The sequence below is a fragment of the Parasteatoda tepidariorum genome, chromosome 9 (genome assembly GCF_982258835.1).
Source record: "Parasteatoda tepidariorum strain Cologne lab strain chromosome 9, Ptep-v5.0, whole genome shotgun sequence".
Taxonomy (NCBI): domain Eukaryota; kingdom Metazoa; phylum Arthropoda; class Arachnida; order Araneae; family Theridiidae; genus Parasteatoda; species Parasteatoda tepidariorum.
In genome coordinates, this window is record NC_141763.1 from 56,664,992 (window position 1) to 56,689,895 (window position 24,904).

Genomic DNA, 24,904 nt, shown 5'->3' on the forward strand with positions numbered 1-24,904 from the left:
TTTACTTATTAAATTTTAATTCTTAAATTTATTATCATCTAATCTAAAATTATTTTATGCCAATAATATTTTTTTTTATATTTTAGAAGCAATGAATAAAAATATAAGTAATCCTTAAATAAAATTTAGCTGAGATAGTTTACGCAAAGCAATTGATCTATTTCCTGCTGCCGATAACGCTAATTTAGTAACACTATTATCTTAACTAAAGTCTTCCGTTACAAATCTTTCGCAAAAAAAAAACTCGTCTGTGGCGTGATTTTCAAATACATTAATTTAAATCTTATATTATCGACGGAATAAAGCAATAAATCAAATGCGTTTTAAAAGTAGTACCATCTGATCAAAAATCATTTTAAGCGATTAATAAATATTTTTTACACTTAAGAAATGAGAATAAGTTAAACTTATCCTTTAATAAAGTTTAGCCCGGAAAGTCTACATAAAACAAACGATTTATTTCCTATTGCCAATTAAGTAAGTTAAAAAAAAGTCAGTTTGCTTCTATCGTAAGCAAAAAATCGTCTGCAGCGAGACTTATAAATTAATTTAACAAGTGCACGAAATTTAAATCTTAAATTATAAGCTGAGTTTGTTAATAAATAAAATGCGCTTTTAAATCAGTATTATCTAATGAAATACCATTTTAAGTAACTAATAAATTATTTTACATTGAACAAACAATGAATAAAAATTAAACTAATCCTTAAATAAAGTTTAGCTGAGAAAGTCTACATAAAACAAACGATTTATTTCCTGTTGCCAATTACGTAAGTTAAAAAAATTCAGTTTGTCTCTATCGTAAGCAAAAAATCGTCTGCGTCGAGACTTATAAATTAATTTAACAAGTGCACGAAATTTAAATCTTAAATTATAAGATGAGTTTGTTAATAAATAAAATGAGCTTTTAAATTAGTATTATCTAATCAAATACCATTTTAAGTAACTAATAAATTATTTTACATTGAACAAACAATGAATAAAAATAAAACTAATCCTTAAATAAAGTTTAGCTGAGAAAGTCTACATAAAACAAACGATTTATTTCCTGTTGCCTATTACGTAAGTTAAAAAAAATCAGTTTGTCTCTATCGTAAGCAAAAAATCGTCTGCGTCGAGACTTATAAATTAATTTAACAAGTGCACGAAGTTTAAATCTCAAATTATGAGAGGAGTTTGTTAATAAATAAAATGCGCTTTTAAATTAGTATTATCTAATCAAATACTATTTTAAGAAACTAATAAATTATTTTACATTGAACAAACGATGAATAAAAATAAAACTAATTCTTAAATAAAGTTTAGCTGAGAAAGTCTACATAAAACAAACGATTTGTCTCCTGTTGCCAATAACGGGAATTATAAAAGTCGTCCGTTACTAAGTTCATTCCCGATTGAAAGCAAGCGAAGAGTCTAGTATCATCAACAAAAGCGTTTTATGTTTCCAGTAAGTACTCCTCAAGTATTCCCGCTCCGCACCCACGCAAGTCCCCAAAAGACCGAAGCCCCCATTCACGGAGAACATTTTCTAGGAGGGTGGTGGCGCCAGAAACGCTCCTTGCATTTCGGGATCGGAAAGAGCCCGCTTCTTTTCAGATGCCGTTTGTGTTGTGAGAGCGACAAGTTGCTGTTTGTATGGATGCTACGATATCAGGATGCTATTCCTATTTCTGATCGGGACCCTTGGCACTTTTCAAAGTAAGTGCTATTTTTATTACCTAATTAAAAATATTCTTTTAATATACTTTTATTTAAAAAAAAAGACAATAATCCAAAAATTTTTTGTCTCTAACTTTTTTAAGCTTTTGATGGATTAATAGTTTTTAAAATTTTCTAGCGTACATTGTTTCAGAGATTACAAAAAATAATTTTCACATGAAAGAAATGATAGAAAGAAAAGATTTTGTCTTAAAATACGTTAGTAACATACTTTTTTTTATGTAAATAATTTTTTAATTCGTGAATATTGTCTTTCATAAAATTTCAATAAAAATATTTCATTAAGTATTTCGAGAAATTTTATTCATTTTAAAGAAGACTAAATTAGTAAAAAAAAAGTTAAAATTGTAGAAAATTTCAAAAAATAAATTGGATTTTCTTATATAAATAAAACACATTTATAATTCATTTTTTTACAAGTTGTGCTGAAAACTTCATTAAAAATATGAAAGTAAAGAATTTTTACTCTAACTGATAAAAAAGGAGTATATTAACGATTCACGTTAGCGAAATTTTGAAAACTTTAACATCGAAATTAATTAAACTCAATGGTATATTTTTAAAAACTCATAAACGTGAATATTGAAAAACAAACATGATACAGAAAATGCAATTTAAGTTTTTATATTACATATAGGTGCAACAATTTCTCCATTTTTACACTTTGAAGCACAATTAAAAATATATACATACACACTTAAATAATGTGCCACATTGTGGGGCAATTAATTGCAGTGCAAAATACAAAACTGTGGAATAAATTTTACCAAATAACTGGTTTTTCATTCCATTTACTAAGTTATCATAAGAAAAACTACCAAATTTTACAACATTTACCATATTTTATCACATATTATAAAATCAAATTTTATTGTTAATTTTACGAAAATTGTTAGCAAAACTCTTTAATAAAAATTACCTAGCTTTTTGGTGTTTCGATAGAACCAGATGGTAAATTTTAACCTATTTTGGTAGTTTTGACCATACTTCTTTCTCAGTGTAGTTCTGACCAAAAAGCAAAGCAATATCGCTAAATTTTTCTCATTACAAAATTTATTTCTAACTATTATTATTTCTATAAATATTATAAATATTATTTTCTGTAATGTTTAAAAGTATAAGACTTAGTTAGAAATTTTATTGTGATTCATTAAAATATTGTTTGAAAAATTGATTTAAAACAGTTAAGAAAAGTAAAAATTTTACTAAATTATTTAAAAGTAAAATTTACTTATTCATCATTCCTAAAATTTATTTATACAATTATAAGTATATTCATAAAATGTATTATAAGTATACTTTTACGTTATCTTTAAAAGTATAATGATTAATTTGAAAAATTACAATGATTCACTAAGATAATGTTTCAGAAAGTGATTTGAAAAAGAAAAGAGTAAGAAAAGTAAAAAATTTTCTTAGTGATTTATTGACGTTGGAGAAATATTTTTAGTTTTTTTTCAAATTCTATAATCCAAAGATTATTTCAGTTCGTCACCTCTAATCATCTCTAAAATTTAATTGTATTCTTTTATTTTAATAGTCTAATTAAGTATAATTGAATAAATGCTTTGACCCTTCGACATATTTTGAAAACTCTGTCAATAATTTCAACTAAAAAAACTTAATTACTCTGTGAACTATTATTTCTTGTAGACTTAATATGAATTATTCTTCAATTTCACTTCATTGTTTAAAACGCTTCCTCTTAAAATAAAACAAACATTCTATTTAAGCAATATGAACTCGGACACCTACGTACTACGAAGCAATTTAATATTTAATCTCAGAAGCAATTTGTTTAGAATGGCGGTCTTAATTTTTTTGTTTACAATTCGCTATTTCAAAAAGTTGTGATTTTAAATCTTTTAAATATTTATTGAATATTATTTCTCAGTCTTTAAAGCAATAACATCATTGAAATTTAAAGTGGCTTGTTAAAAGTTTGTACCCAGAGAAAAAAAATTCTAGTAAAATTGTCGAACAGTATAGTAATGACATTTCTGGTTTAAAAAAACCATTATTGTGATATTAAAGACTATTTTTTCATGTATTAACTTTAACTGAAGATATGCTAAAATTTATTTAGCTGATGGTTCATACACAAATAAAACGTTATTTCTTCAAGTTACTAAATTTTTACATTAGAATGTAATCGAAATCATATATCAGGACTTTCATGTAAAATTACAGAAAATACGAGAGGTTGAGTAATACTTAGAGAAATAGAACTCTATAAACTAGTTCTGGGCTCTTAGACATTAAGCCCTTCCCAGCTGTTGAGAACACTATATTACAAAGAAATTGGAACAACTAAAAAATAACGAAAAAATATTGAGATGGCTCAAAGGATAGAGCTCTTGCCTCCTAATGAGATGACCCTGGTTCGAATTCCAGTGATGGCTGTTCAACACGAATTCCGCACTCGGCAAGCACTGACCACAGTGATGACGTAAAAATACCCTCAGTGGTAGACGGATCATGGGTTAAAATCTCCTTGCCATCGGGCTAAACGAGGGAGGTTTTCGCACGCAACGAAAATGAGGGTTAGTTTCATCAAAAATTCCTCCAAGAAAGCTAGTTTGTCCCATTGTTTGATACAAGAGTTCCCTTGTTTTCTATATTGGGGTCAAAAGTACATGGTCCTGGAGTTGGACATTAATAGACGTAAAACTCAGAATTGGGACGGCTGCTCAGTGCCAGTTAAATCTATCAGACTTCTAACATTCAGGTCGACTAACCGAACCCAGTTCGTAGAGGTGGTAGGCAAGGACTCTACCCTCCAATCTTACTGTATGGGCAGCTAATTATATGTGAAATAAGTAACAATGTATTAAACGGTCTGAACTAGAGTTCTTATCGTGAAATGCTCTGAAGAAAACAGATATTTTCAGTAACACTGTAAACGAGAATCTCTATTGAAGTACTTAATTACTGAATCTTCTATTTTACAAAATTTTCTTCAGAAAATATTAGTATCAGGTTCAGTTAAAACTCTTCCAAGCCATATAATAAAACAACTCGAGATTATTCTGCGAATATTTTAGATTACTCTTTCACAATCTCATTCCGACTGCTCTGATATCGATCATCGGGATTTGTGATTAATCCTCTGAATGATCTAAAGAATTGTAAATTCCTCTTTAGTATTATTTGTTTAAAATAATTCTTTTAATCAATATTTTTATTTCTCTCTTAATATTCCGCTCTCATAAAGGTGATGGGAGATACAGAAAAAAATTTACGTAAAATACAAGCGAATACACGAGCGTGGACTTTCATATAAAAGATTTGCAGCTGAATAATTTATCTTATCATAAATGATCATTACACTGAAGTATGAAATTTTAAGCAAAATTATACGCAAGGGCTTACAAATCCAGATCACCCAATCGCAAAGGCACCTAAAAAATGTTGAGTTGGTGCCCAATATTTTTAGGAAATTTAACCTTTAAACAAAGAAACTGTTACATTATTCTACATTTTTAACATGCAGGACCCCAAAAGCTGATACTGGTTCTAAAAAAGTCTGCATTTTTCCAAAACCCTGGTTATATGAAATACTTAAAAATAAGTTATTTTTTTATTTAAGTTGTTCTGTATGGTAAAAATGGTCCAAACTTATATATCTTGCAGTTTAGAAACATAAAATCTTTAATATATTTCTTTGAAACATGCAATACCCCCATATTTATTTCCATAAATTTATTAGCAATTTTTTTTTTAATAAAAAGAGTTGAATTTTATAAATAGGTTCCCTAATCGCAAGCAACCTTTCAGTAAACGTTGTCATCACTTTTTCTTCCGATTGTCACAATAAGATGTTGTTGACTGGTTATTTATTATTTGTACAAAGCAGAAGTTTTGAAATGTCAATATTGTTTTTTTCTTTTAAAGATTGAATAAAAGCAAGCCTTTTTTGGGATTTTGCGATAAACCTTTTTGGGGATTTTGCAATAAACCTTTTTTGGGATTTTTCTCCTTTTTTTGGGAAGTTACTGCTGCATTAAAATCTGCGTTACAATTCTATCTGGGTTATAACGAAATGTTTTATAAAGAAAAATAGTAGTAAAATTTTTTATGAATAGATTAGAAAGAAATGTATTTTTTTAAAAAAAAAACATCGTTGAATAATTCAACATAAATTACAAGAAATATGTTTTTCGATTAGTTTCGATTATAAATAGGTAAGTGCAAGTATGTTTTTTTTTTTAAAATTATTAAATAGTTTTTTTTAAATGGATTGGCAGAAATGCATTTAAAAAAATTGTAGATTGATATACAATTCAATCCTTATTAATTTAGTTTCTGCATCATATCAAAATGCACTTTAAATATCTGAAATAATCCTAATGATTTCCACTGAATAGTTCTTAGTTTGATAAATGAATAAAATACGAAGATATATTTCATATAAAAATATATAAAGAACAAGAGATCGAAAATATATATAGCAGAAAGTTTGTAAAGGTGAATGCCACATATTTTGAATATGCAGTCATAGTCTTTTTCTAAGACAATAATTTATATCCTCAGATATCATATGTTCTGAAATCGGTCTCTAGTATTTCTAAGTCACGTATTTGTTCTGTGAATCTAGCGGTCGTAAGTCAAGAATATTATCTTTTCCATTCTTCACCGGCAACTTACTTTCTCCGTTTCTTATACTTTTCTTTTCCGAGTCGTGAACTTTTGAAAATAAGTTTTCTCTTTCCCGACAGCATAGTTTGTTTGAGAAAACTTTCAGCTTTTGTTTCAGAGTTTTTGACAAAATAAAAATAACATCGTGCTTATAATTTGTGGAAGAACTACTTTTTGGAGAATGGGAGAATCATTTGAGGAAATTATGATTCTTATTTTCACAGAGGCGTGATTTTTCAATTCAGATATAGGTATGTTTTACTTCATTTTAGCTTTCTGTATAGTTAATTTCGAAAGACGTTGAGTTTCTGTTTCAGTGTTTTAAACAGAATAAGAACAACATCTTGCTTATTATTTGTGGAAGAACTACTTTTTGAAGAATGGGAGAATCATTGGTGGAAATTATATTTTTATTTTCACAAATGCGTGATTTTTCAATTCAGATACAGGTATGTTTGACATGATTTTAGCTTTCTGCTTAGTTAATTTCGAAAAACGTTGAGTTTCTGTTTCAGTGTTTTAGACAAATAAGAAAAACAGAGTGCTTATAATTTGTAGAAGAACTACTCTTTTGTGAATGGGAGAATCATTTGTGGTAATTACGATTTTTATTTTCACAAATGCGTGATTTTTCAATTCAGATACAGGTATGTTTGACATGATTTTAGCTTTCTGCTTAGTTAATTTCGAAAAACGTTGAGTTTCTGTTTCAGTGTTTTAGATAGAATAAGAACAACATCTTGCTTATAATTTGTGGAAGAACTACTTTTTGGAGAATGGGAGAATCATTGGTGGAAATTATGATTTTTATTTTCACAGAGGCGTGATTTTTCAATACAGATATAGGTATGTTTTACTTGATTTTAGCTTTCTGTATGGTTAATTTCGAAAAACGCTAAGTTTTTGTTTCAGAATTTTTGACAAAATAAAAATAACATCGTGCTTATAATTTGTAGAAGAACTACTTTTTGGAGAATGGGAGAATCATTTGTGGAATTTATGATTTTTATTTTCACAAACGCGCGATTTTTCAATTCAGATATTGGTATGTTTTACTTGATTTTAGCTTTCTGTATAGTTAATTTCAAAAAAACGTTAATGAAACTAACTCGCATTTGAATTACATGTAGAGAAAAACCACGAAAACCTATCACGGTTTGTTCACTCTAAACAGACTCTCTAACAGACTCTCTAGAGTAACAGACTTGTTTACTCTAAACGCAAAGAGACTCTAAACGATTATCTGCCCACCACTGATGATATTTTACGTTAGCACAAGTGGTGCGAATTCGTATTGATCAGCCATCGCTGGGATTCAAACCTGGTTCACCTTATCAGGAGGTGAAAGTTCAATATCTTGAGCCTCCACGGTTCTTTAAACAAGATTACAGACAATAATTATACGAGCTATTCTATGGTACCGAAACATTTTCTACCGTACTATATTTAATGTTTAAAGGTTAGACTTGCTGCGATTATATGCAAAACATATATTTATAATCTTTTTGATAAATTAGGCACAAAATTTAATGTTTTTAAATCATGTACTTCAGAAATATTTAATTTTCATTATTACCCAAAGCCATTACACAGCAAATAATAATATTCGCATCGATAACTTTGTATGATAAGTTCAAAATAATTTTTATAAACTTTGATAAATTCTCTTATTACCAAAAAAAAAGTTTCGTTCTTGATTTATTTATTTTAATGTTTTTTCCAAACAAAAACGTAAACAATTATTTAATTGATATTTTTGCCCAAATGAATTATATAGCACATCATAACATTCATGTACTATTCTTTGGGTGATAATTTTTATACTTATCGATAAAACTTGCACTTTTCACGCAATTCTTTTCATTAAGGAATATCGCTCTTGATTAATTTAAATAATAAGACACTATTCTGTATCAGAGAGATCCGAATCTGACGATTTAAAACGCAAACTAAAATAAATGATGTTTATTGACAATTTATGAGTTGTATTTTCACTTATTACGTGGTCTAAATTACGCACCGCACCTCCGAGTGTTCTAATAAATTGTGGTTGTTGATGTTGCGATCATGCGAGTAGACGGTGTTTGAGTGATCAAATTAATGATGGTCGCAAGTTTCTCTTCATTATGATCAACACGAAGCTAGGCGTCACGAGACTTGGAAGGAAATCATTAATTTTATTTCTTAAAGAATGGCAACAGCAAAATGTAACCCGCTACTTTTTCACGGACATATTTTTGAAAGGGCAGCTCGCAATTAATATTAAATGCTTGATTCTAAATGTTGTTGGGAATGTTACCTTCGTTTCTAGATGATGGTGTTCAAGAGCAATTGTTAAATTCAATGCGTTTTGAAGTATTTCAGAGAGAAATAAGTAAATAATTGTTATATTGTGGTTTCGTATTTATATTACAGTAAATTTGAGAGTTATTTCAATGGGATACTTGCAAGTGACGTATTGTGGATATCTCGATTTTGATTGGTTGTCGAAATGTGGCATTTGCTTAAGTTAACAACTGTTCTTTTTATTTTATTTCTGTTCTTTTTATATCAGACCCATCAAGCACCAATTCTCTTAAGTGACACCTTCTATATTCTTTCACACATATTTCGATTCTTTCACTATATATTACTTAGCGCAAAGACAGGCATAAAGCCATGCTAAACAAATTAATTATGCGTAGAATTTGTCAGTAATACAAAACAAAAATATATCACGATTACAATAAAATATACAAATCTAAGTTAAGTAAAAGACGTGGACGAAAAATAATTATAGTTCAGCAATTTCGATGGGCGATACGGTGTTGTATTTAATTAGCTTCACGTTAATTAACATTCTAAATTATCTAGAAAAGCTCAGCTTAATTATAGCATGCCATTTTACTCAGAAACGATCAGCTAGCGTTGACGTCATAGGTCATATGTGTGGATATCCGGGATCTTCTTCCTGAAGTACAATTACCCAATTCAAGAAAATGTAAAATTCAGTTATTATTGCTTAAATTATTTTTAATTATTTAGCAAAATTTATAAAACTATTATATTCTTTTGAAACAGTTAGTGGAAATCGGTTTTATAGAAAAGAATTATGCATTTGATTGATTCAGTCAGTTAAATTAGCATCTTAGAAATATACATTTATCTTGATTGTTTTAAAAAAGTAAATAAATTTTTCACTAGTTACTTCTTTGTCAAAGAGGCCGTAGTGGTTTAGGGTACATAATTTCGAAAACAGCTGATATCAATGCGGTTAGCAATGCGCACCGAACGGCATTACTACTCAGGCAAGAGAGAAATCATAAATCTGAAACTGGATGAGCTTTAACCTCTTCCTTCTCGCTCCCGTGAGAATGACGGGGTGAGGTTTCGCCCTCTATTTCTCGCTCCCGTGATATTGACGGGCTGGAGTGTTCAGTAATAACGCGGCAATAAGAATAAAATTAATTAATTTCTTTGGTCGGAAAGCATTTTATTTCTCATTTTACACACCAGATGGCAGTACCAGGATATTTTTAAGGTAATTGTTGATAGTTAGTTTATTTTAAACCAGATGTTAGAACTAATCAAATACGTAATACAAATACGAAAGTCAAAAAAATAGCCAACGTTTTCTTGAAAATTAACCGAGCGTTAAGGGGTTAAGTCACTACAAGGATTACTTCACTCACTGCTCTCATCACGTCACTATGACGTTACAATTTCAGTAGTCGTGGTATAAACTGAAAGTTGAAAGAAGGATTCAGTTATGGTGAATTTAACGACATAAAAATAAATTTGTTATACTGCTCCAAAAATAAACGTTATTACGTAATTTCTGTAAATTGTTCAATGATGCTGCAACCGTTGCCTGATACTAAAAAGAAAAGAAAAAAAAAACCGGGAAATGGAATGAGAAATCGCTAAAAAATGTCTAATGTGTTAAATCAGTGTTTTTCTGACGAAAGTAAACATACTTAGTTATGCAATAGGAGTCGATGGATCATCGTAATTTTTCCTCGTCTGAAATGCGATATATTTGAACAAGATGCTTCCTAAGACAAATCCATCACTCTTTATGATTTTTATGATGTATCTCTTGCAGCTTGGTTACAAAGAATTTATACATCACCATCCGTGCGCTACAGCCTTTGTATAGTCTTAACCTCATTTAATATTTTGTATCATCACTTTTTGTTGGTCGCCTTTTTTTGCGGTTGGTGATTTTGAATAATTCTAGGACCTCTTCAATTTGTTCTTTCCAATCTAATTCTAAATCTTCTTCCAGATCTTGACCCTCCAGTTTTTTCATCTAATAATGTAAGCTTTACTTGCCTGAACCAATTTTAGGATGTATTTAAAGCATTGGATTCTTTTTATTCTTATTGAGGTGACACAAGTTCAAATCCTGGTTGATGCGAAATCTGCTCCCAGCTCTCACCGACCGCAGTGCTAACATAAAATATTCACCGTGGTAGACAAATAATGGGTTACAATCCCATTGCCATTATGCTAACCATGGAAGGTTTTTGTAGTTTTCTTCTCTATGTAACGCAAATGAGCATTAGATACTTTAAAAAGTCTTCCATGAAGGCTAGTTTGTCCCAATAGGTTATCCAGGAGTAACCTTGTGTTCTGGGTGGGGTTAAAAATTATAAGGTCACAGACTTAGAAACTGATAGTCGTAAACTCAGAATTGGGTCAGTTGTTCAATGCCGGTTATAAAATAAAATATATCGTATGACATCTTGTATTTAACTTATATTTACCTTATATCTCTACATTGTTCTGATCCTCCGATATCCGTCCTCACAATTACGCTGATAATCTTCCGTAAATTTTCCTGTTCAACCTATTATGCATCCTCTTTTTATCTCTTGTATTTTTGGAACAATGCTTAATTTTTCTAGATTTTTCTCTCATTAACTCATGTATTATGGAGTATACAAACGAATATTATTCAAAACCTTTTACTCTGGGTTTCATTCTTTGATTTCTTTTAACAACACTGCTTTACGTGAGACATGAACCCATGACTTTCTCCAGATTTACTTCTCACACAGTTAAAAATCGAAAAAAGTTGAAGGGAAATATTTTTGTAAATTTTACTCTAAATTTTAAGTGCAAAATAATCAAAACTAATGTCAATAGAATGTAAGGAAAGGTTTCCATAAGTTCCCGGTAGGTTTTCTATAATATGCAAATAGATTTTTAAACCATTCCTACTTTATGACAGGATGGTAAAGGGGTTAAGTCAATCGCTTGTTACAGCACGATATAGTACTTTTTAGAATAAATTTGCAACAATATTACAATATAGAAATAAAAAGTAAGCTTATCTCCATTATATCATTCTAAAAATACGGTTGATTATATTAATATTTTACATATTTATTTCTTATAATTTGTTGAGAACAAAAAAATTAAATTCATATTTTTGAGAAATTCTTTTCCTGACAGAAGGAATGTCGCATTTAAATGCAATTTACGATTAATAATAAGTTTATTCTTGAATAATTCAGAAAACATTAAATTAAATTACCTACATCTTAATAGTTAAGAATGTCCATCTTTCCTTTCTTCATGAGTGGTGAATTCTTTCAAAAAAAGATATATACCATTAAGAGTCATTACTAAGAATAATTATCATTACTTTATTTAATTTCCTTTTCCTATAGACTAATGGAGACAATTGGTTTATTATTCTAGTATTTATATGAATAAACGTGCTTTTTTTAATTTCTTAGGAAATTAAGTCTCCACTCTCTACATAAAAATTGAAAGTTTGTCTTAATGTAATATGCATGAAAAAAAATGAGAAAATGCGCTTGCCAATTGGAATTGCGCTTTTCTTTTAGTTCTTTTTTTGTTCAGTTTGCCAATATTTATTAGGTACTTTTAAAATATTCAGCTACTTATAGTTGTAAAACAATTAACAACTGCGAACAGAAATTGAAAAACAAAAAATCTATTGCTTGAACCCATTGTTACAAACTAAACCGTCTCTAATACTTTTTGAATATTTTCACTGATTGCCACGGGGCTTTTTCCTACAAATTACAAATATTTGATGAATTATTTTGCTATTCTGTTACCCTAGAAAGTTCAATTTTTGCAGGCAATACTGAAAAATATTTTTTTTACTTTTGCAACGCAACGCTTGATAAAAATACTTGCAAAATGTTTATCTTTTTTTTTTAATTTCAAAAGGAGCCAAAGCAAACGAAGCCAAGGAAGAAATAAAGTTGACTCTCAAGATTCAAGGATCAACTTAGATTACCTCTAACTGCAGTAAATCCTCGCGCTACAAACAAACACGCAGATTACTCGAAGTTATTAGTTTTTCAAACGTAATTTTACAAACATGATTTCCGTAAAAAGGTAATTTTCAAAATAAATATAGTTATTCTGATTTGGGCAAATGAAAAAAAAAATTCAAGATATTTAAGTTCATCAAATCCCATTCCTAAATGTTGTATTACAAATTTTTAATAAAAACAATAATTTTTTATCATATTTCTTTTAAATCCAATTTTTATAATTCTCAAATTTTATATTTTTTAATTGCAAATATAATAGATATTATAAGATAATTATTCGTTTTGAATGAGAGAAAATAGTTACCTACAGTGGTTAAATTTACTAAACATTCATGAATTACACGTTGTATAATATTGATTTTACGAGTTTGACGAAACTCTAATTTTGACGGCTGCTCTGTAATTCTTCGAAAGTACCAAGCGATAAACTATTTTTTATTTATCTAAATTTTCTTTTAAAAACTGTTGTTATTATTTTAGTTTCTTATATTCCTCTTGACGAACATTTCATGATAAAAATTTGTTTCGTTTTGGTGATCAAAATCCCTTAATAAAAGTCATTGCCCTGCATAAAAAAGTTTTAACCATTAAGATCACATGAGGACAACATTAATTACAAATAGTCGTATAGTTTTATTTCAACAAAAGTGCTGACTAAGTAACTGGTACTCAAGAAGAAGAATACCGCTGAAATAACATGACTGTGCATGGCATCTTAACGTTGCAGTTATTAGGCATGTCTTATTATCACACTGAATCAGATTTCAGATTTTTTCAAAAGCCAATCAGGTTCGAGTCGCGGGGGTTTTGAACTTGATTGGATGTTGCATCATGGCAAAACAAATGCTACAATTCAACAGTCAATAAAGTTCTTTCAATTTTTATATACCTTGCTTAAAAAGTTAAAATATGTTGCACCGAACAATAAAAACGTTTTGGCAAAAATAAACTCACCAAGATACAAATTATTGTCAAATTTTTGGGGAAAATCTTAAACACAATCTTCATCAGTGTCTAATCGTCAAATGACGGTAGAGAAGTAAAGAGAAAAACACGTGCAAAATGTTTTAACCAATAAGAACAGAGGAACAAGTTTAAACTAGAAAATAAAAGTGAAAAAGAAAAATAATAAGTCTTGTCCCTATTGGTTAAACCAATAAGAACAGAGGAACAAGTTTGAACTGGAAAATAAAAGTCAAAAAGAAAAATAATAAAGCTTGTCCCTATTGGTTAAACCACTTTGCACGTGTTTATTTTTTTACTTCTCTAATATTTGAAGTTTAGACACCGAGGAAAGTTCTTGTCTACAGAATTGAAACTATAGTACTTCCATATATGTACTTGCATTTGTGCTTTATTAGCGATGTTTTTTAGATTCAATCTAATTAACACAAAGTGTATGCTATTCTTCGTTGGATTATAAATTCTCGAGGTACAATAAATTTTCACACATTTAAAAAAATGGAAATTCGAAATTGAAAGCGTACGTATCTTGTAAATTTCATAACTTTTGTTTAAAAACAGAGTTCGTTCAGTGTCTGACATGCGTGTTTTGATAAGGAATTTAAAATCAGCCCATGTCCTTAAATGTATCATAATTCTTAAGGTTTTACTAATTATAAGTTAAAATTAAGAATCCTGCAGAGTTGCATAGTAGCATTTTAACTTAGCATTCATGTACATTCATCAACATTCTTTTAACCACTTTATTAATATGTAAGGTATTGTGTAGGTAAAAAGAAAGTTTCATAAATTTTTAAGGTAGACCACGTTGATGAACGCTCATAAATTAGATCGGAAGTTTTATTTTAACGCAGGAATACTACCATCATTACTACTTATTTGTTTTCTATGCATGTTTTATTTCCTTTTCTATAGTTTTTATAGCTTTCTTTAAAAATTAGCGATAGAATTAAAGTTCTTAAACTGTTGGACAAAGGTAAGGTTTAAGGTCCTTAAACTGTTGAAATTTTAAATTGTGAATAATGCATAACAAATGTTAGAGTTTCATTAGGAAGAAAATACCACAATTCGTACAAGCTATTTCGATGTAATTCAAAAATAAAAAATAAATTAAAAGAAAGAAGGGAACAAAAACAGTGGTGGAAGGAGTGCAGCATTTGCTATCTGTTTTAACGCTACTTTTTGAAGCTCTGTCACCATAGAAAGTAAAAAAGCCATAGTTTAAGTGCCTTACCCTTGAATCAATGCGATGTTTTTAAACTAATATATACGATCTTGCTGTGAATAGGTATCTAGGCTTTAGAACAGAGAAGTAATTTAAATATTTTAAAAGCTATTAAACTTTTTTAAAAATAGCCATTCTGCGACCATGTGGCCATAGCCATGTGGCGACCTTTTTCCACCTAGATCATAATTATCGAAATAACTACCTAATTCTCAGATTTTGCAAATTTTTATGAATCCAAGTAATGCAGCATTGGAATAAGTTTTTAAATATAACAAAATTAGACCCCAAACGCTTTTCATTTTCACAAAACTGTGGCTATTCTCCATATTGACGTTTTGCGATATCATGCACGGAACAAAAACCGCGAGTCGTAGGATTGACGAACCTCCCTCCATCAGACAAACAGAGTTATGATGGAAGAAAAAAAGGAAAAAATAGTAACAACGCACACAAAAAAATAGAAGAACAAAAAAGTATCAGGAAAATGAGAACAAGAAAAAACAAAAGCACAAATTTTGAAATGGGGAGGCTCATTTTACTTGAACCATTTAGCTTTATTTATGTGCATGGTATTTTTCAAAATGTCATCAGTCCTCTCAAATTGACTACTTTTTTTCAGCAAAAATTTTAAAAAGCCTTTTAAATTTCATATTACTTTACAAAATACTCTCTTCTGGTAGATTTTAAATTATTTCTTCACGAATTTTAAAATTAAGATAGTGAAAAATTTAACATTATCGAACGCCATCTAGTGGCGAAAAGAACAATTTATCTTCAGTGATGATCTTCAGCACTATTTCTCCGTGAGATAACATTTGCAAAAAATGTTCTATGGTTCTTCTATTTACTTTTTGTGCTTTATTTTATGACTGTTGTTTGCTTTGTTATGTTATATAAGTTACTGGCGAAGTTTGAAATCCAGCAATCCATAAAATGCCTAGGCATTCTGTAGAATTCTTCCTAGGCATTTTCCTCCTTTTTTTCTTCCATCATAACTCTGTTTGCCTAGGCATTGTATATAATGCCCAAAACTAGCCGGCAATGTATGATATGATTTATATTCACACATTTCCTAGGCATTCCATAAAATGCCAAATGAGAAATCGGCAAAGTATAAAATACATCTCCGATTCATCAAAATGTCATTCAAAAATGACAAATTCAAAACGTCATTCAAGCCTGCCATGTTGCAACAAGTAGGTTAATTTTTTATTTTTTATATGAAAAATTTGTTTCCCTTAATAAGAAATGCATAAATTATGCTTTGCAAAACTTTTTAGTTTTCTTTACACATTTTGAATTAATGTTTTTTAATAGCACTCTCAGTATTTTTTCAGAATAACGTTTTTATTTTTGAGAAATGCATGTTAATGTGAATGACCAAATCTGGAGAATGTCGACTTTCCCCGGTAAATGTCAACAATCACATATCCACGAATAAATTAATATCAAATCGGATGTAATAAATATTTCGGACATTTACCAAAGAGATTTTGTGATTCTCAACATTCACCGGTGAAAGTCAACAACCACCGATTTCGGTCATTCACAGTAACATGCACATCATTTACATAATAACCTCATCAGTATGTTTTTTTTCATACTTTGCCTAAATAGCATTTGTCATTTTGTAGAATGACTTTTGTAGTATTTAAGTATTATATACAATGCCTAGGGAAAGTATGTAATACTTCTAACATTTCATACTTTGCCTAAAAACATCCGGCATTATATACAATGCCTGCAACACAATATTACACTACCCTACAATAATGGAAAAATGCTACAAGAATTACTTGGAAAATTGTTTGAAACTTTTTCAAATTTTTGAAATATTTCTAATCAGACTTTTTTCATTTGTTAGCAAATACAATTCACTAGGAAAATATGAAAAAAAATTTATTTTTTAGCTTTCACCGCTCATGTGAGTATAAAAAAATACTTAAATACTTTTATCTTGCGCAGTTTTTTTAGTCTTTCTTTTTTTAAAATTTCAGATTAATAATTTTGTAATAAATTTCAAATTATGCCCTAATTTTTTTTTAATTTTATTGAGTATGTTCAAGCAGCAAAACTGCGCAAGGCAAAAAAAAAATTTGTTTTTATAAAAATGCTCATATCTTCATAAATATTTAATCTAGGTTCACGAAGCTTCATGCAGTTATTGCAAATAACAACTAAAGTAATCTAAAGTAACTAAAGTAGCTACAAGCTCATTGTTTGATATTTCTTTCATAGCGTGTTCAAAAAAAATTTGATTCCTTTCGTAATTTATTGCCGATATCTTAAATCTCTGAAATCTTTAAATCTTATTGCTAAGTATGAAACATTGCAGGAACTAAACACTTCTATAATTACAAAATAATCCTGTAAGTATGTCTTAAGAAATTTTCAAAAATTATCAAAAACTGAATGTGTTTCTTCCATTATTGTAGAGTAGTGAATATTGCATTTTAGCACTTTTAGAAGTCCTTTAGAACCCCGTAGAATCTAAAAAAATATATATTAGTAAGAAAAGACAATTTAAAGAATATTTTTTTATAAAAGAGGGTAAAATGCTTTTTCAATTATTAGTAAAAAATGTAAAACTAATTTTTAAAGAAATCTAACATAGAAGTGTCATTTACTTTACCTCATATTGTATTTTTCTGTTATTCTCCTAGATTTACAATTAGTTTTAAAAGTATGCTTGCATTATCCATATTGATTCCATCAATATTTTATTCGAAGTTTAAACAAAATTATTTCGTAATCTTTATTTTTTCGCATTCGCTAGCATGAGAGCAGAAAAAACTTTATTATTTTAATATTTTTTGAATAAACTTTTTTTCCAAACCTCTTATTTGATAAAAGCAAGTTCATAAAAGCAAGGTGGTGAGAAAATGAATGTGATCGATGAAGTTTTGGCATAATATATTCTTTTAATCTTGTTTCATGCAAATTTCTTCGTTTAGGTTTTCCTGCTTTTATCCCCCTTTTTTTTCTTTTTTTATTTCACTGGTTAAACGTTTCATGGGTACGCCTTAATTATTTATGTAAAATGCTCTTTTTTATTACAATAGCAGACAGAAAACATCAAAGCCGTTTACGTGTTTAAAAATTTTCTTAGCTTATAAGTATTGTTCATGGCGTTTAGAAGTTAAGGTATTTTCTGAAAAATCCTCAGTTTTCTATTCTTGGAAATTTTGAATTTCTTTTTTTGTTTTAATTCTTATTGCTATATTTTTGTGAGTAAGTAATAAATATGTCTTTCGTATCTTTGAATATCATACATCAGGAAATAAAATCTGTTAAATTTACCAAAAAAAAAAGGCTGTTGTGCCTGTATAAAACCGTTTATTTCACAGAAAAATACTTATATTTGAAAAGAGAAGATTATTTTTTAAGCAAATAAGTACTGTTACTTTAACAAACAAGCTAGTTTATTTTAAAAAACTAACTCAGTTATTTCAACAAAAAATTCTACAAAACAACTATGTCAGTATGCTGGCTGGTGAAAGGAGAAAGCAGCATTCGCACTACCAGATGGCGCTGGATCAACTCATTGCAAAGTCAGCGCTCTATCCTCTGAGCTACCGCAACTCCAGCGTCTTAGTATGAAAATAAATTGCTTTTATTTTAAAATTCTTTCTAATTCAAATAATATTTAAGTGACAAAAAAGCTTAAAACTATAGTAGCCTACCCATATAAAAAGGTCCGCCAACTTAGCTTAACAAAAAATTATATCGAAATAAATATAATAATCAGGAAGAGGATCAATTCGACATTAATTTCGAATCACACTTTTATTTTTACAATCTTCAGAACTAAAAAATAATTGCTTAAAAAATAGAAAATAATAGTTAAATTCGAGAACTAGAAGATTGTATGTCGAGAACTAGAATTTGAGTTCCATGAAAGGAACGGGAAGTTTTTACAGCCGCTAATTACAGACAAAAACAGAAAAAAAAATCTGTATTTTTCTTTAGACAGTCTTTCTCTGAGAAATATAGGTTTTTCTTTTGTAGAATTTGCAGTTATTTATTACAGGGGATCAATTTTTAAATAACTAACGCGTCTAATTTATTATATCATATGTAGGATAATTCATATTTTTTGCAACATGCAAACAGGAATAATCGTATCGTCTCCCACTATATCGCAACACAACATCGGCTATGAAGAGGGCAGCCTCTGCACTACTACCGATTTCGATATACCAGCATTTTTTTCTAGTTTCACTAAGAAATACCCAAATAAAAAAAATTTCATATGAAGCAACATTTTAAGAAATAAAAAATTTTTCAATTTCGTGAAATTTAGCACATAAAACTTAACTTTAACTTAAATTTTTCTTTAATCAATGTAATCCCATTTAGAGGAGTTTACAACCCCCAACCTACAATCATAAGAATTTTATTCGTAATTTTGTCCAAAATTTCGAGTTCAATGTTATTCCAATTGCATAATTTTTATAACATCATTTATGATTTTCCTAATTGTTTAATTTCTGCAAGCAATATGTGTGAATACTACATTCAAGTTTCGTAATTTGCATGTTTTTGATAAGCAATCAGAAAAGTTGATCTGAAATTGATGAACTATAGCATAAATGTAATGCACATTTTTGAGTAAAATTATTTAAAATCCATTGTTATAACGGAATCCGGATAAATAATATCCAACATTCTTTCCCCTTCGGGCATTTTACTTTTTTTAGGTTGATTTATGATAGATTTGCTAATAAATAGTAGGAGTATCAATCATTTGAATTATTAACTACTTATCCTTTATAATACTTAATTTTAAAATTATTTACAGAATCGCGTTAAAAAACTTATAATCAACAACAACAAAGAAGAAAAATCCCGAACACCATGAATAGCTTTTAAATTATTAATTGCACTTATTTTTTACACGATTGCAATTTTCATAGCTTGAGTTGAACACTTAAGATATACTAATTAATATATTATAACTATTGATAAGGTTGAAAAATCTGAAGTAAAGTGTGTTTTCTCAATTTCAAAATGAATAATTTTGAATGCGTAAGTTTGAAATATCAAAATATTGAAAAGATGTTTTTGATAAAAGATAATTAAAAATAGGAAAAGCGGGAAAAAAAAACAAAGGTTTAAAAATAATAAGTGCAATGAATATGTATGCTTTATATTATTATGAATACACATTATTACTAGTTACAACAGATTTATTTACTGCATACATACTTGTCTTGAAATTTCTGCAAAACAGTTATTACAAATAAACAAACTATATTCTTTATATCTAAAATAGAAACATTCTTTATGCATAAGATAGCAAGTTAAAAGAGACAAAAAAAAGAATATATTTCAAAATGGTATTTTTAAATGCTTTTTGCAATAGCTAATTATAAAGGTGGATAAAAGTAACACAAATAAATTTGGTTAATCTGTTATTCATTATACCAAACTGAAGATTAAAACTAACAAATTAATTATAATGTTTAATATTATAATGAATTTATTTAAATTTAACCCAGAGAATCATATGAACGCAATTTCCGAGTCTAACTAATTATGAATGGTTTTATTATTATTTATGAATATTTTTTTTGTTTATCTCATTCATTTAAATATGTTCCTTTGGAACTATATACCGGATTTTGAATTTTAAGGTTGTAAGTATTTTAAAAACTTTTTCAAGTATCAAAACAATTTAATACCTTGAATTTTAAAATTATGTAAAAATATGCATAGAATGCTTATCAATAAATGAAACTGAACAACAAAATAAATTCAAAGAAGAAAAGTAAATAATTCACCTGAAAAGAATAATACATTCATTTAATTCTTTATAGGTAAATCTGCATACAGTATACTTTATTTTTTTTAATTTTATAACCGTCGTTGAACAGCCAATCGAATTTTCAGTTTACGGCAACCAATATTCAACTCCGTAGCCTTGTCATTTTGAACCCAATCCAAAAGAAAATGGAACTCCTGGATCGAGTATTATGGGAGAAATTTGCCCGTGGAAGACTTTTTGACTTAACTAACTCATCAAAAAGAACATGAAGAGGAAATCCAGAAAACCTCCCACTGTTAGCCTCACGGCAAGGAACCTCTAACCCATGATCCGTCTACCACTGAGGATATTTTACATCCGTACTGCAGTCGAGGCAAGCCAGAAGCGGAATTCGAATAAACCAGCCTTCCCCGGGATTTGAACCCGGTTCACCTCAATGGGAGGCAAGCGCTCTATCCCCTGAGCCATCTCGGCTCATGTAGAAAGTATAATCTCTTATTCACCTTCGTAGGAAAATTTAGGGGCTTGCCTCTTACAAAATTCGAAAATTCGCCAACCTGCTGCGCCCTGGAGATCGCCTTGATTAATTCTTTTTTTTTTAATTTTCTTTGTATGGCAAAAATGCGCAAATATTTGTTTTAGTTTAATTTATTTTAGATTTTCAGATAAATAAAGTTTATTTGAGCATTTAAAACATACAACATTTGTATTTTCATTAACTTGGATTTTTTCTTAAAACAAGATATGCATTTTTTTAAGAAAAATGGAGATACTTTGCATTTAGATTTATTATCATTTTTAGAAAAAAATCGCATTATGGTTAGTAATAATAAAAGGTTTTACCACAAAAATCAAATAATATAAATAATGTCATCAAAATAAAATTAAAATAATGGTCAATTTTTTTGTGAAAAGCAAACGTTGCATCTGTAGTGAGTTTCGAACCCACAGAGATCCAAGGCTTTAATAGGTAGCACCTTAAAATCAACGCGGTCAGGATAGTTGACTGGTCACTCAGCCATCCTGACTACGGTGATTCGATCCAGACGAAATCTAAGGTGCTTCATGAAGAAAGGACTTTTAAAAGCTGCAAATGTTAAACTTTTCTACAAATTTGTAATTATTACAAATATATAATTACAGACGGAGTAATTCAGATCTCTTTCCAAATGTTAATTATCATGAGCGGTGCTATAATACGCTTTCCCTTTCGAAAACTGGAGCTTAAAACTGGTGCCTTAGACTTCTCTGCCATCCTGATTACGCTGAGCCCATTTTTAGAACAATTTCCGCAAATTTAAGAAAAAAGAAGTTGTAAACGATAAAAACGTTAGGATATTCTTCGAAAGTCATTAATGTTACTAAAATTTAATTTGTATAATATTTTATACTTTAAATTAGACACTGAAATACTTTTCAAAAAGATATGTCAGGAGGAAAGCTCGAACTCAAGCTCTCTTTCGAAAATCAGCACTTAAACCTGGTGCCTTAGGCCACTTGGCCAGCCTAAACACGCTGAACCTAATTTTAAAATAATTTATATCATTTTATAACGAGCGCGAAAGCATTAACATGTTACGATATCTAGTATTGATTCGAAGAAAATCTAACGTTTTAGACTTAGCACGTACGTTTTTATAAAGTCGATTAAATTATTTTTAAAAACATGTTTAGTGTTGTCTGGATGGTCGAGTGGTCTAAGGCACTAGTTTTTACTTCTGGTTTTTCAAAGAACACGTGAGTTCGAAAATCTGTCCGGACAATTCTTTATGCAGAAATTTGAATTCTAGTTAATGATTTTGAATATTGTACGATTCGAATTATATTTATAGAAATAACTTGAAGAATAACCTAGTACTTTTTTCTAGCCACGTACATTTTTAGAAAGTTAGATAAATCGTTTTAAGAACAAATTTTGTGCAGTTGATCACCTTGCAGCTTAAGGTTCCTTATACCTTTTGGCAAGCTACGTTAGACTTGTTCCTAAAATAATTTTATAAATTTCATAGAAGCATTCGTTAATAGGTCAAAAATTTCAGATTATTTTTCAAAGTAATTCTTGAAAAGTTTCATTGTAATTGTAGAAACCATGTTTAGATTATTCTAAAGGAAAAAAATTTAAAATAAAATCTGCGTTTTTCATAATGCTGGAACTGTGTTTACTTACAGACAAACAATTTTTTTACCTTTTTATCATCTTACATGCTATTGATTTATGTGACATTTACTAAGAAATAGTTTCTTAAGAATTACATTAAAAATAAGACATAAGATTCAAATTAAAAATAAAAGAAATGCATGAAATCATACAGCACTCAATATTTCCTTGAGATTATTTTTTAATTTCACAAAAATTGTTAAAAATTATTAAATATTAAAACCTGATTTCAATCTTGACTTTATTTTATTATCTCAAAATATACTTAAAAAAATTATTGCTAAACTTTGTTGCTCTGCAGCTTCCTTAGAATCTGCCACAGGATTTTGAAACAGTTGAAACATAATCAAGTTTGAAAAAAATTCCTCATCTTTGGAAGTTAATTAATATTAATGCATTTTTGAAGTTATCTTTTGAAGAAATATTAAAAATCGCAAAAAAAATAAAACATTATTTTAAAGCTTAAACTTTTTTCTTCCGAATAACATACTTCAGAAAAAAGTATGCTGCTCCACATCTTCTTGCATATTTTCCACAGGATTATGAAATAATTAAAACATAATCAAGCACCAAAAAAAAATCTTTTTTCGTTGCGTTTTTGGAAGTAGTCCAATTCGCAGTTCTTGCCCAATTATGAGTTCTCAATCTACAGACGATGAAAATAATAGTCTTAATTTATTTGTTTACTTCGTTTATGAGATAATGATTTTTATATATACATATATATATATATATATATATATATATATATATATATATATATATATATATATATATATATATATATATATATATATATATATATATATATATATATATATATATATATATATATATATATATATATATATATATATATATATATATATATATATATATATATATATATATGTAATATCAGGGCTCCAACCCTGTTATTAGTGTTGTATTTAGCTTGAAATAATTGCAGTCTTAAGCCATCATACGTTCTAAACAGGTTTATTTAAATATAGCTGGTATCGATAACAGTCACGTCCCCACTCCTGCAAAGGAGGGGGAGTGGACAAGACTCCGGACAATTCCGGCACAGCTTATCAGGATCACATTATGATGAAAAGGACACGCAAAACTATGCGCTCTTACGTTTTATACCAACATAGATTTGAAGTAAAAAGGCACATTCGTACATTCCTTGTATCCTTACGCATTAAGGAAAATCATTTCTGCTTCCTTATATGGAATTGAAAAAGGGCACGATTCTATAAATAACTCTTCCTTTGAAATATAAATCTATTTATATTTCAATGGTATGTTTTCAGTCTTGATTTCCCAAAACAGAATCTCTCGACGTTTATTCTTTAACAAAGACATTTTATGAAAACGAAAGAGTTTTAATTCTTTTATTAATACAAAAGTATTTAATTTTTGTATTTTTCTTTTATAATGTTATTTTTTAACAATTCTTCTGTTTGTAAATCAATTTCCTGTTGTTGTTTTGGGGATGTTTTGTAAGGCCTTAGAGATATAGGTAAATCTGATGTTAACCTGACTCTTTGCGGTTCGATTCTAATTTCTCCTACGTCATGTTTATGTTTTGCAAAAATATCATCATAACTTTTTAAAATTTCTTTTAAGTCCACATTTTCTATCTCGCTTTCATTTTTTATTTTTTCGTCGATATTAACCTGATAATATATGCATCCATTACCTAGATCTATCTCCGAATCATTTGAAAATTTTGGACATTTTTTCTTTTTCCTATTTGTCCTTTTCCTTTTATTTTTGTTACCCTTTACATTATTTTTTTCAATGTTTACTTTAACTGAAACATCTTCAACTTTTATTTTTTCAACATTTTTAACTTTAACATTTTGAGAATTTTGTTGTCTAATGTGCAAAGATAAGTTGTCACTGTTAGAATTAGCAGAGGTGATCAATCTCTTACCAAATTGAGTAACAACTGGCCCGACACAATCAATAAACAAACAAAACTCTTTGCAAGTCTGCAACCCAAGTAAAGCATATGGTAAATCAGTATCAATTACAAAAAACTTAACTGACTTAACAATTTTGCCTAATTTAAGGGGAAACTCACAAATTTTGTTAAGTGTTAGTTGACCTTTCGTTTGGGTAACATTTAATTCCTCACATTT

General features: G+C 28.8%; 1 protein-coding gene across 1 annotated transcript in view; it reads left to right on the forward strand.

Moving 5' to 3' along the window:
• Positions 1-1,510: 1,510 nt before the first annotated feature.
• LOC107437696 (synaptogenesis protein syg-2) overlaps positions 1,511-24,904 on the forward strand; it is a 151,553-nt gene continuing 128,159 nt past the window's right edge. Inside the window, exon 1 of the mRNA XM_087151862.1 lies at positions 1,511-1,698. Coding sequence (XP_087007988.1) covers positions 1,656-1,698 — 43 coding nt within the window. The 5' untranslated portion in view covers positions 1,511-1,655. The remainder of the gene's footprint in view (positions 1,699-24,904) is intronic.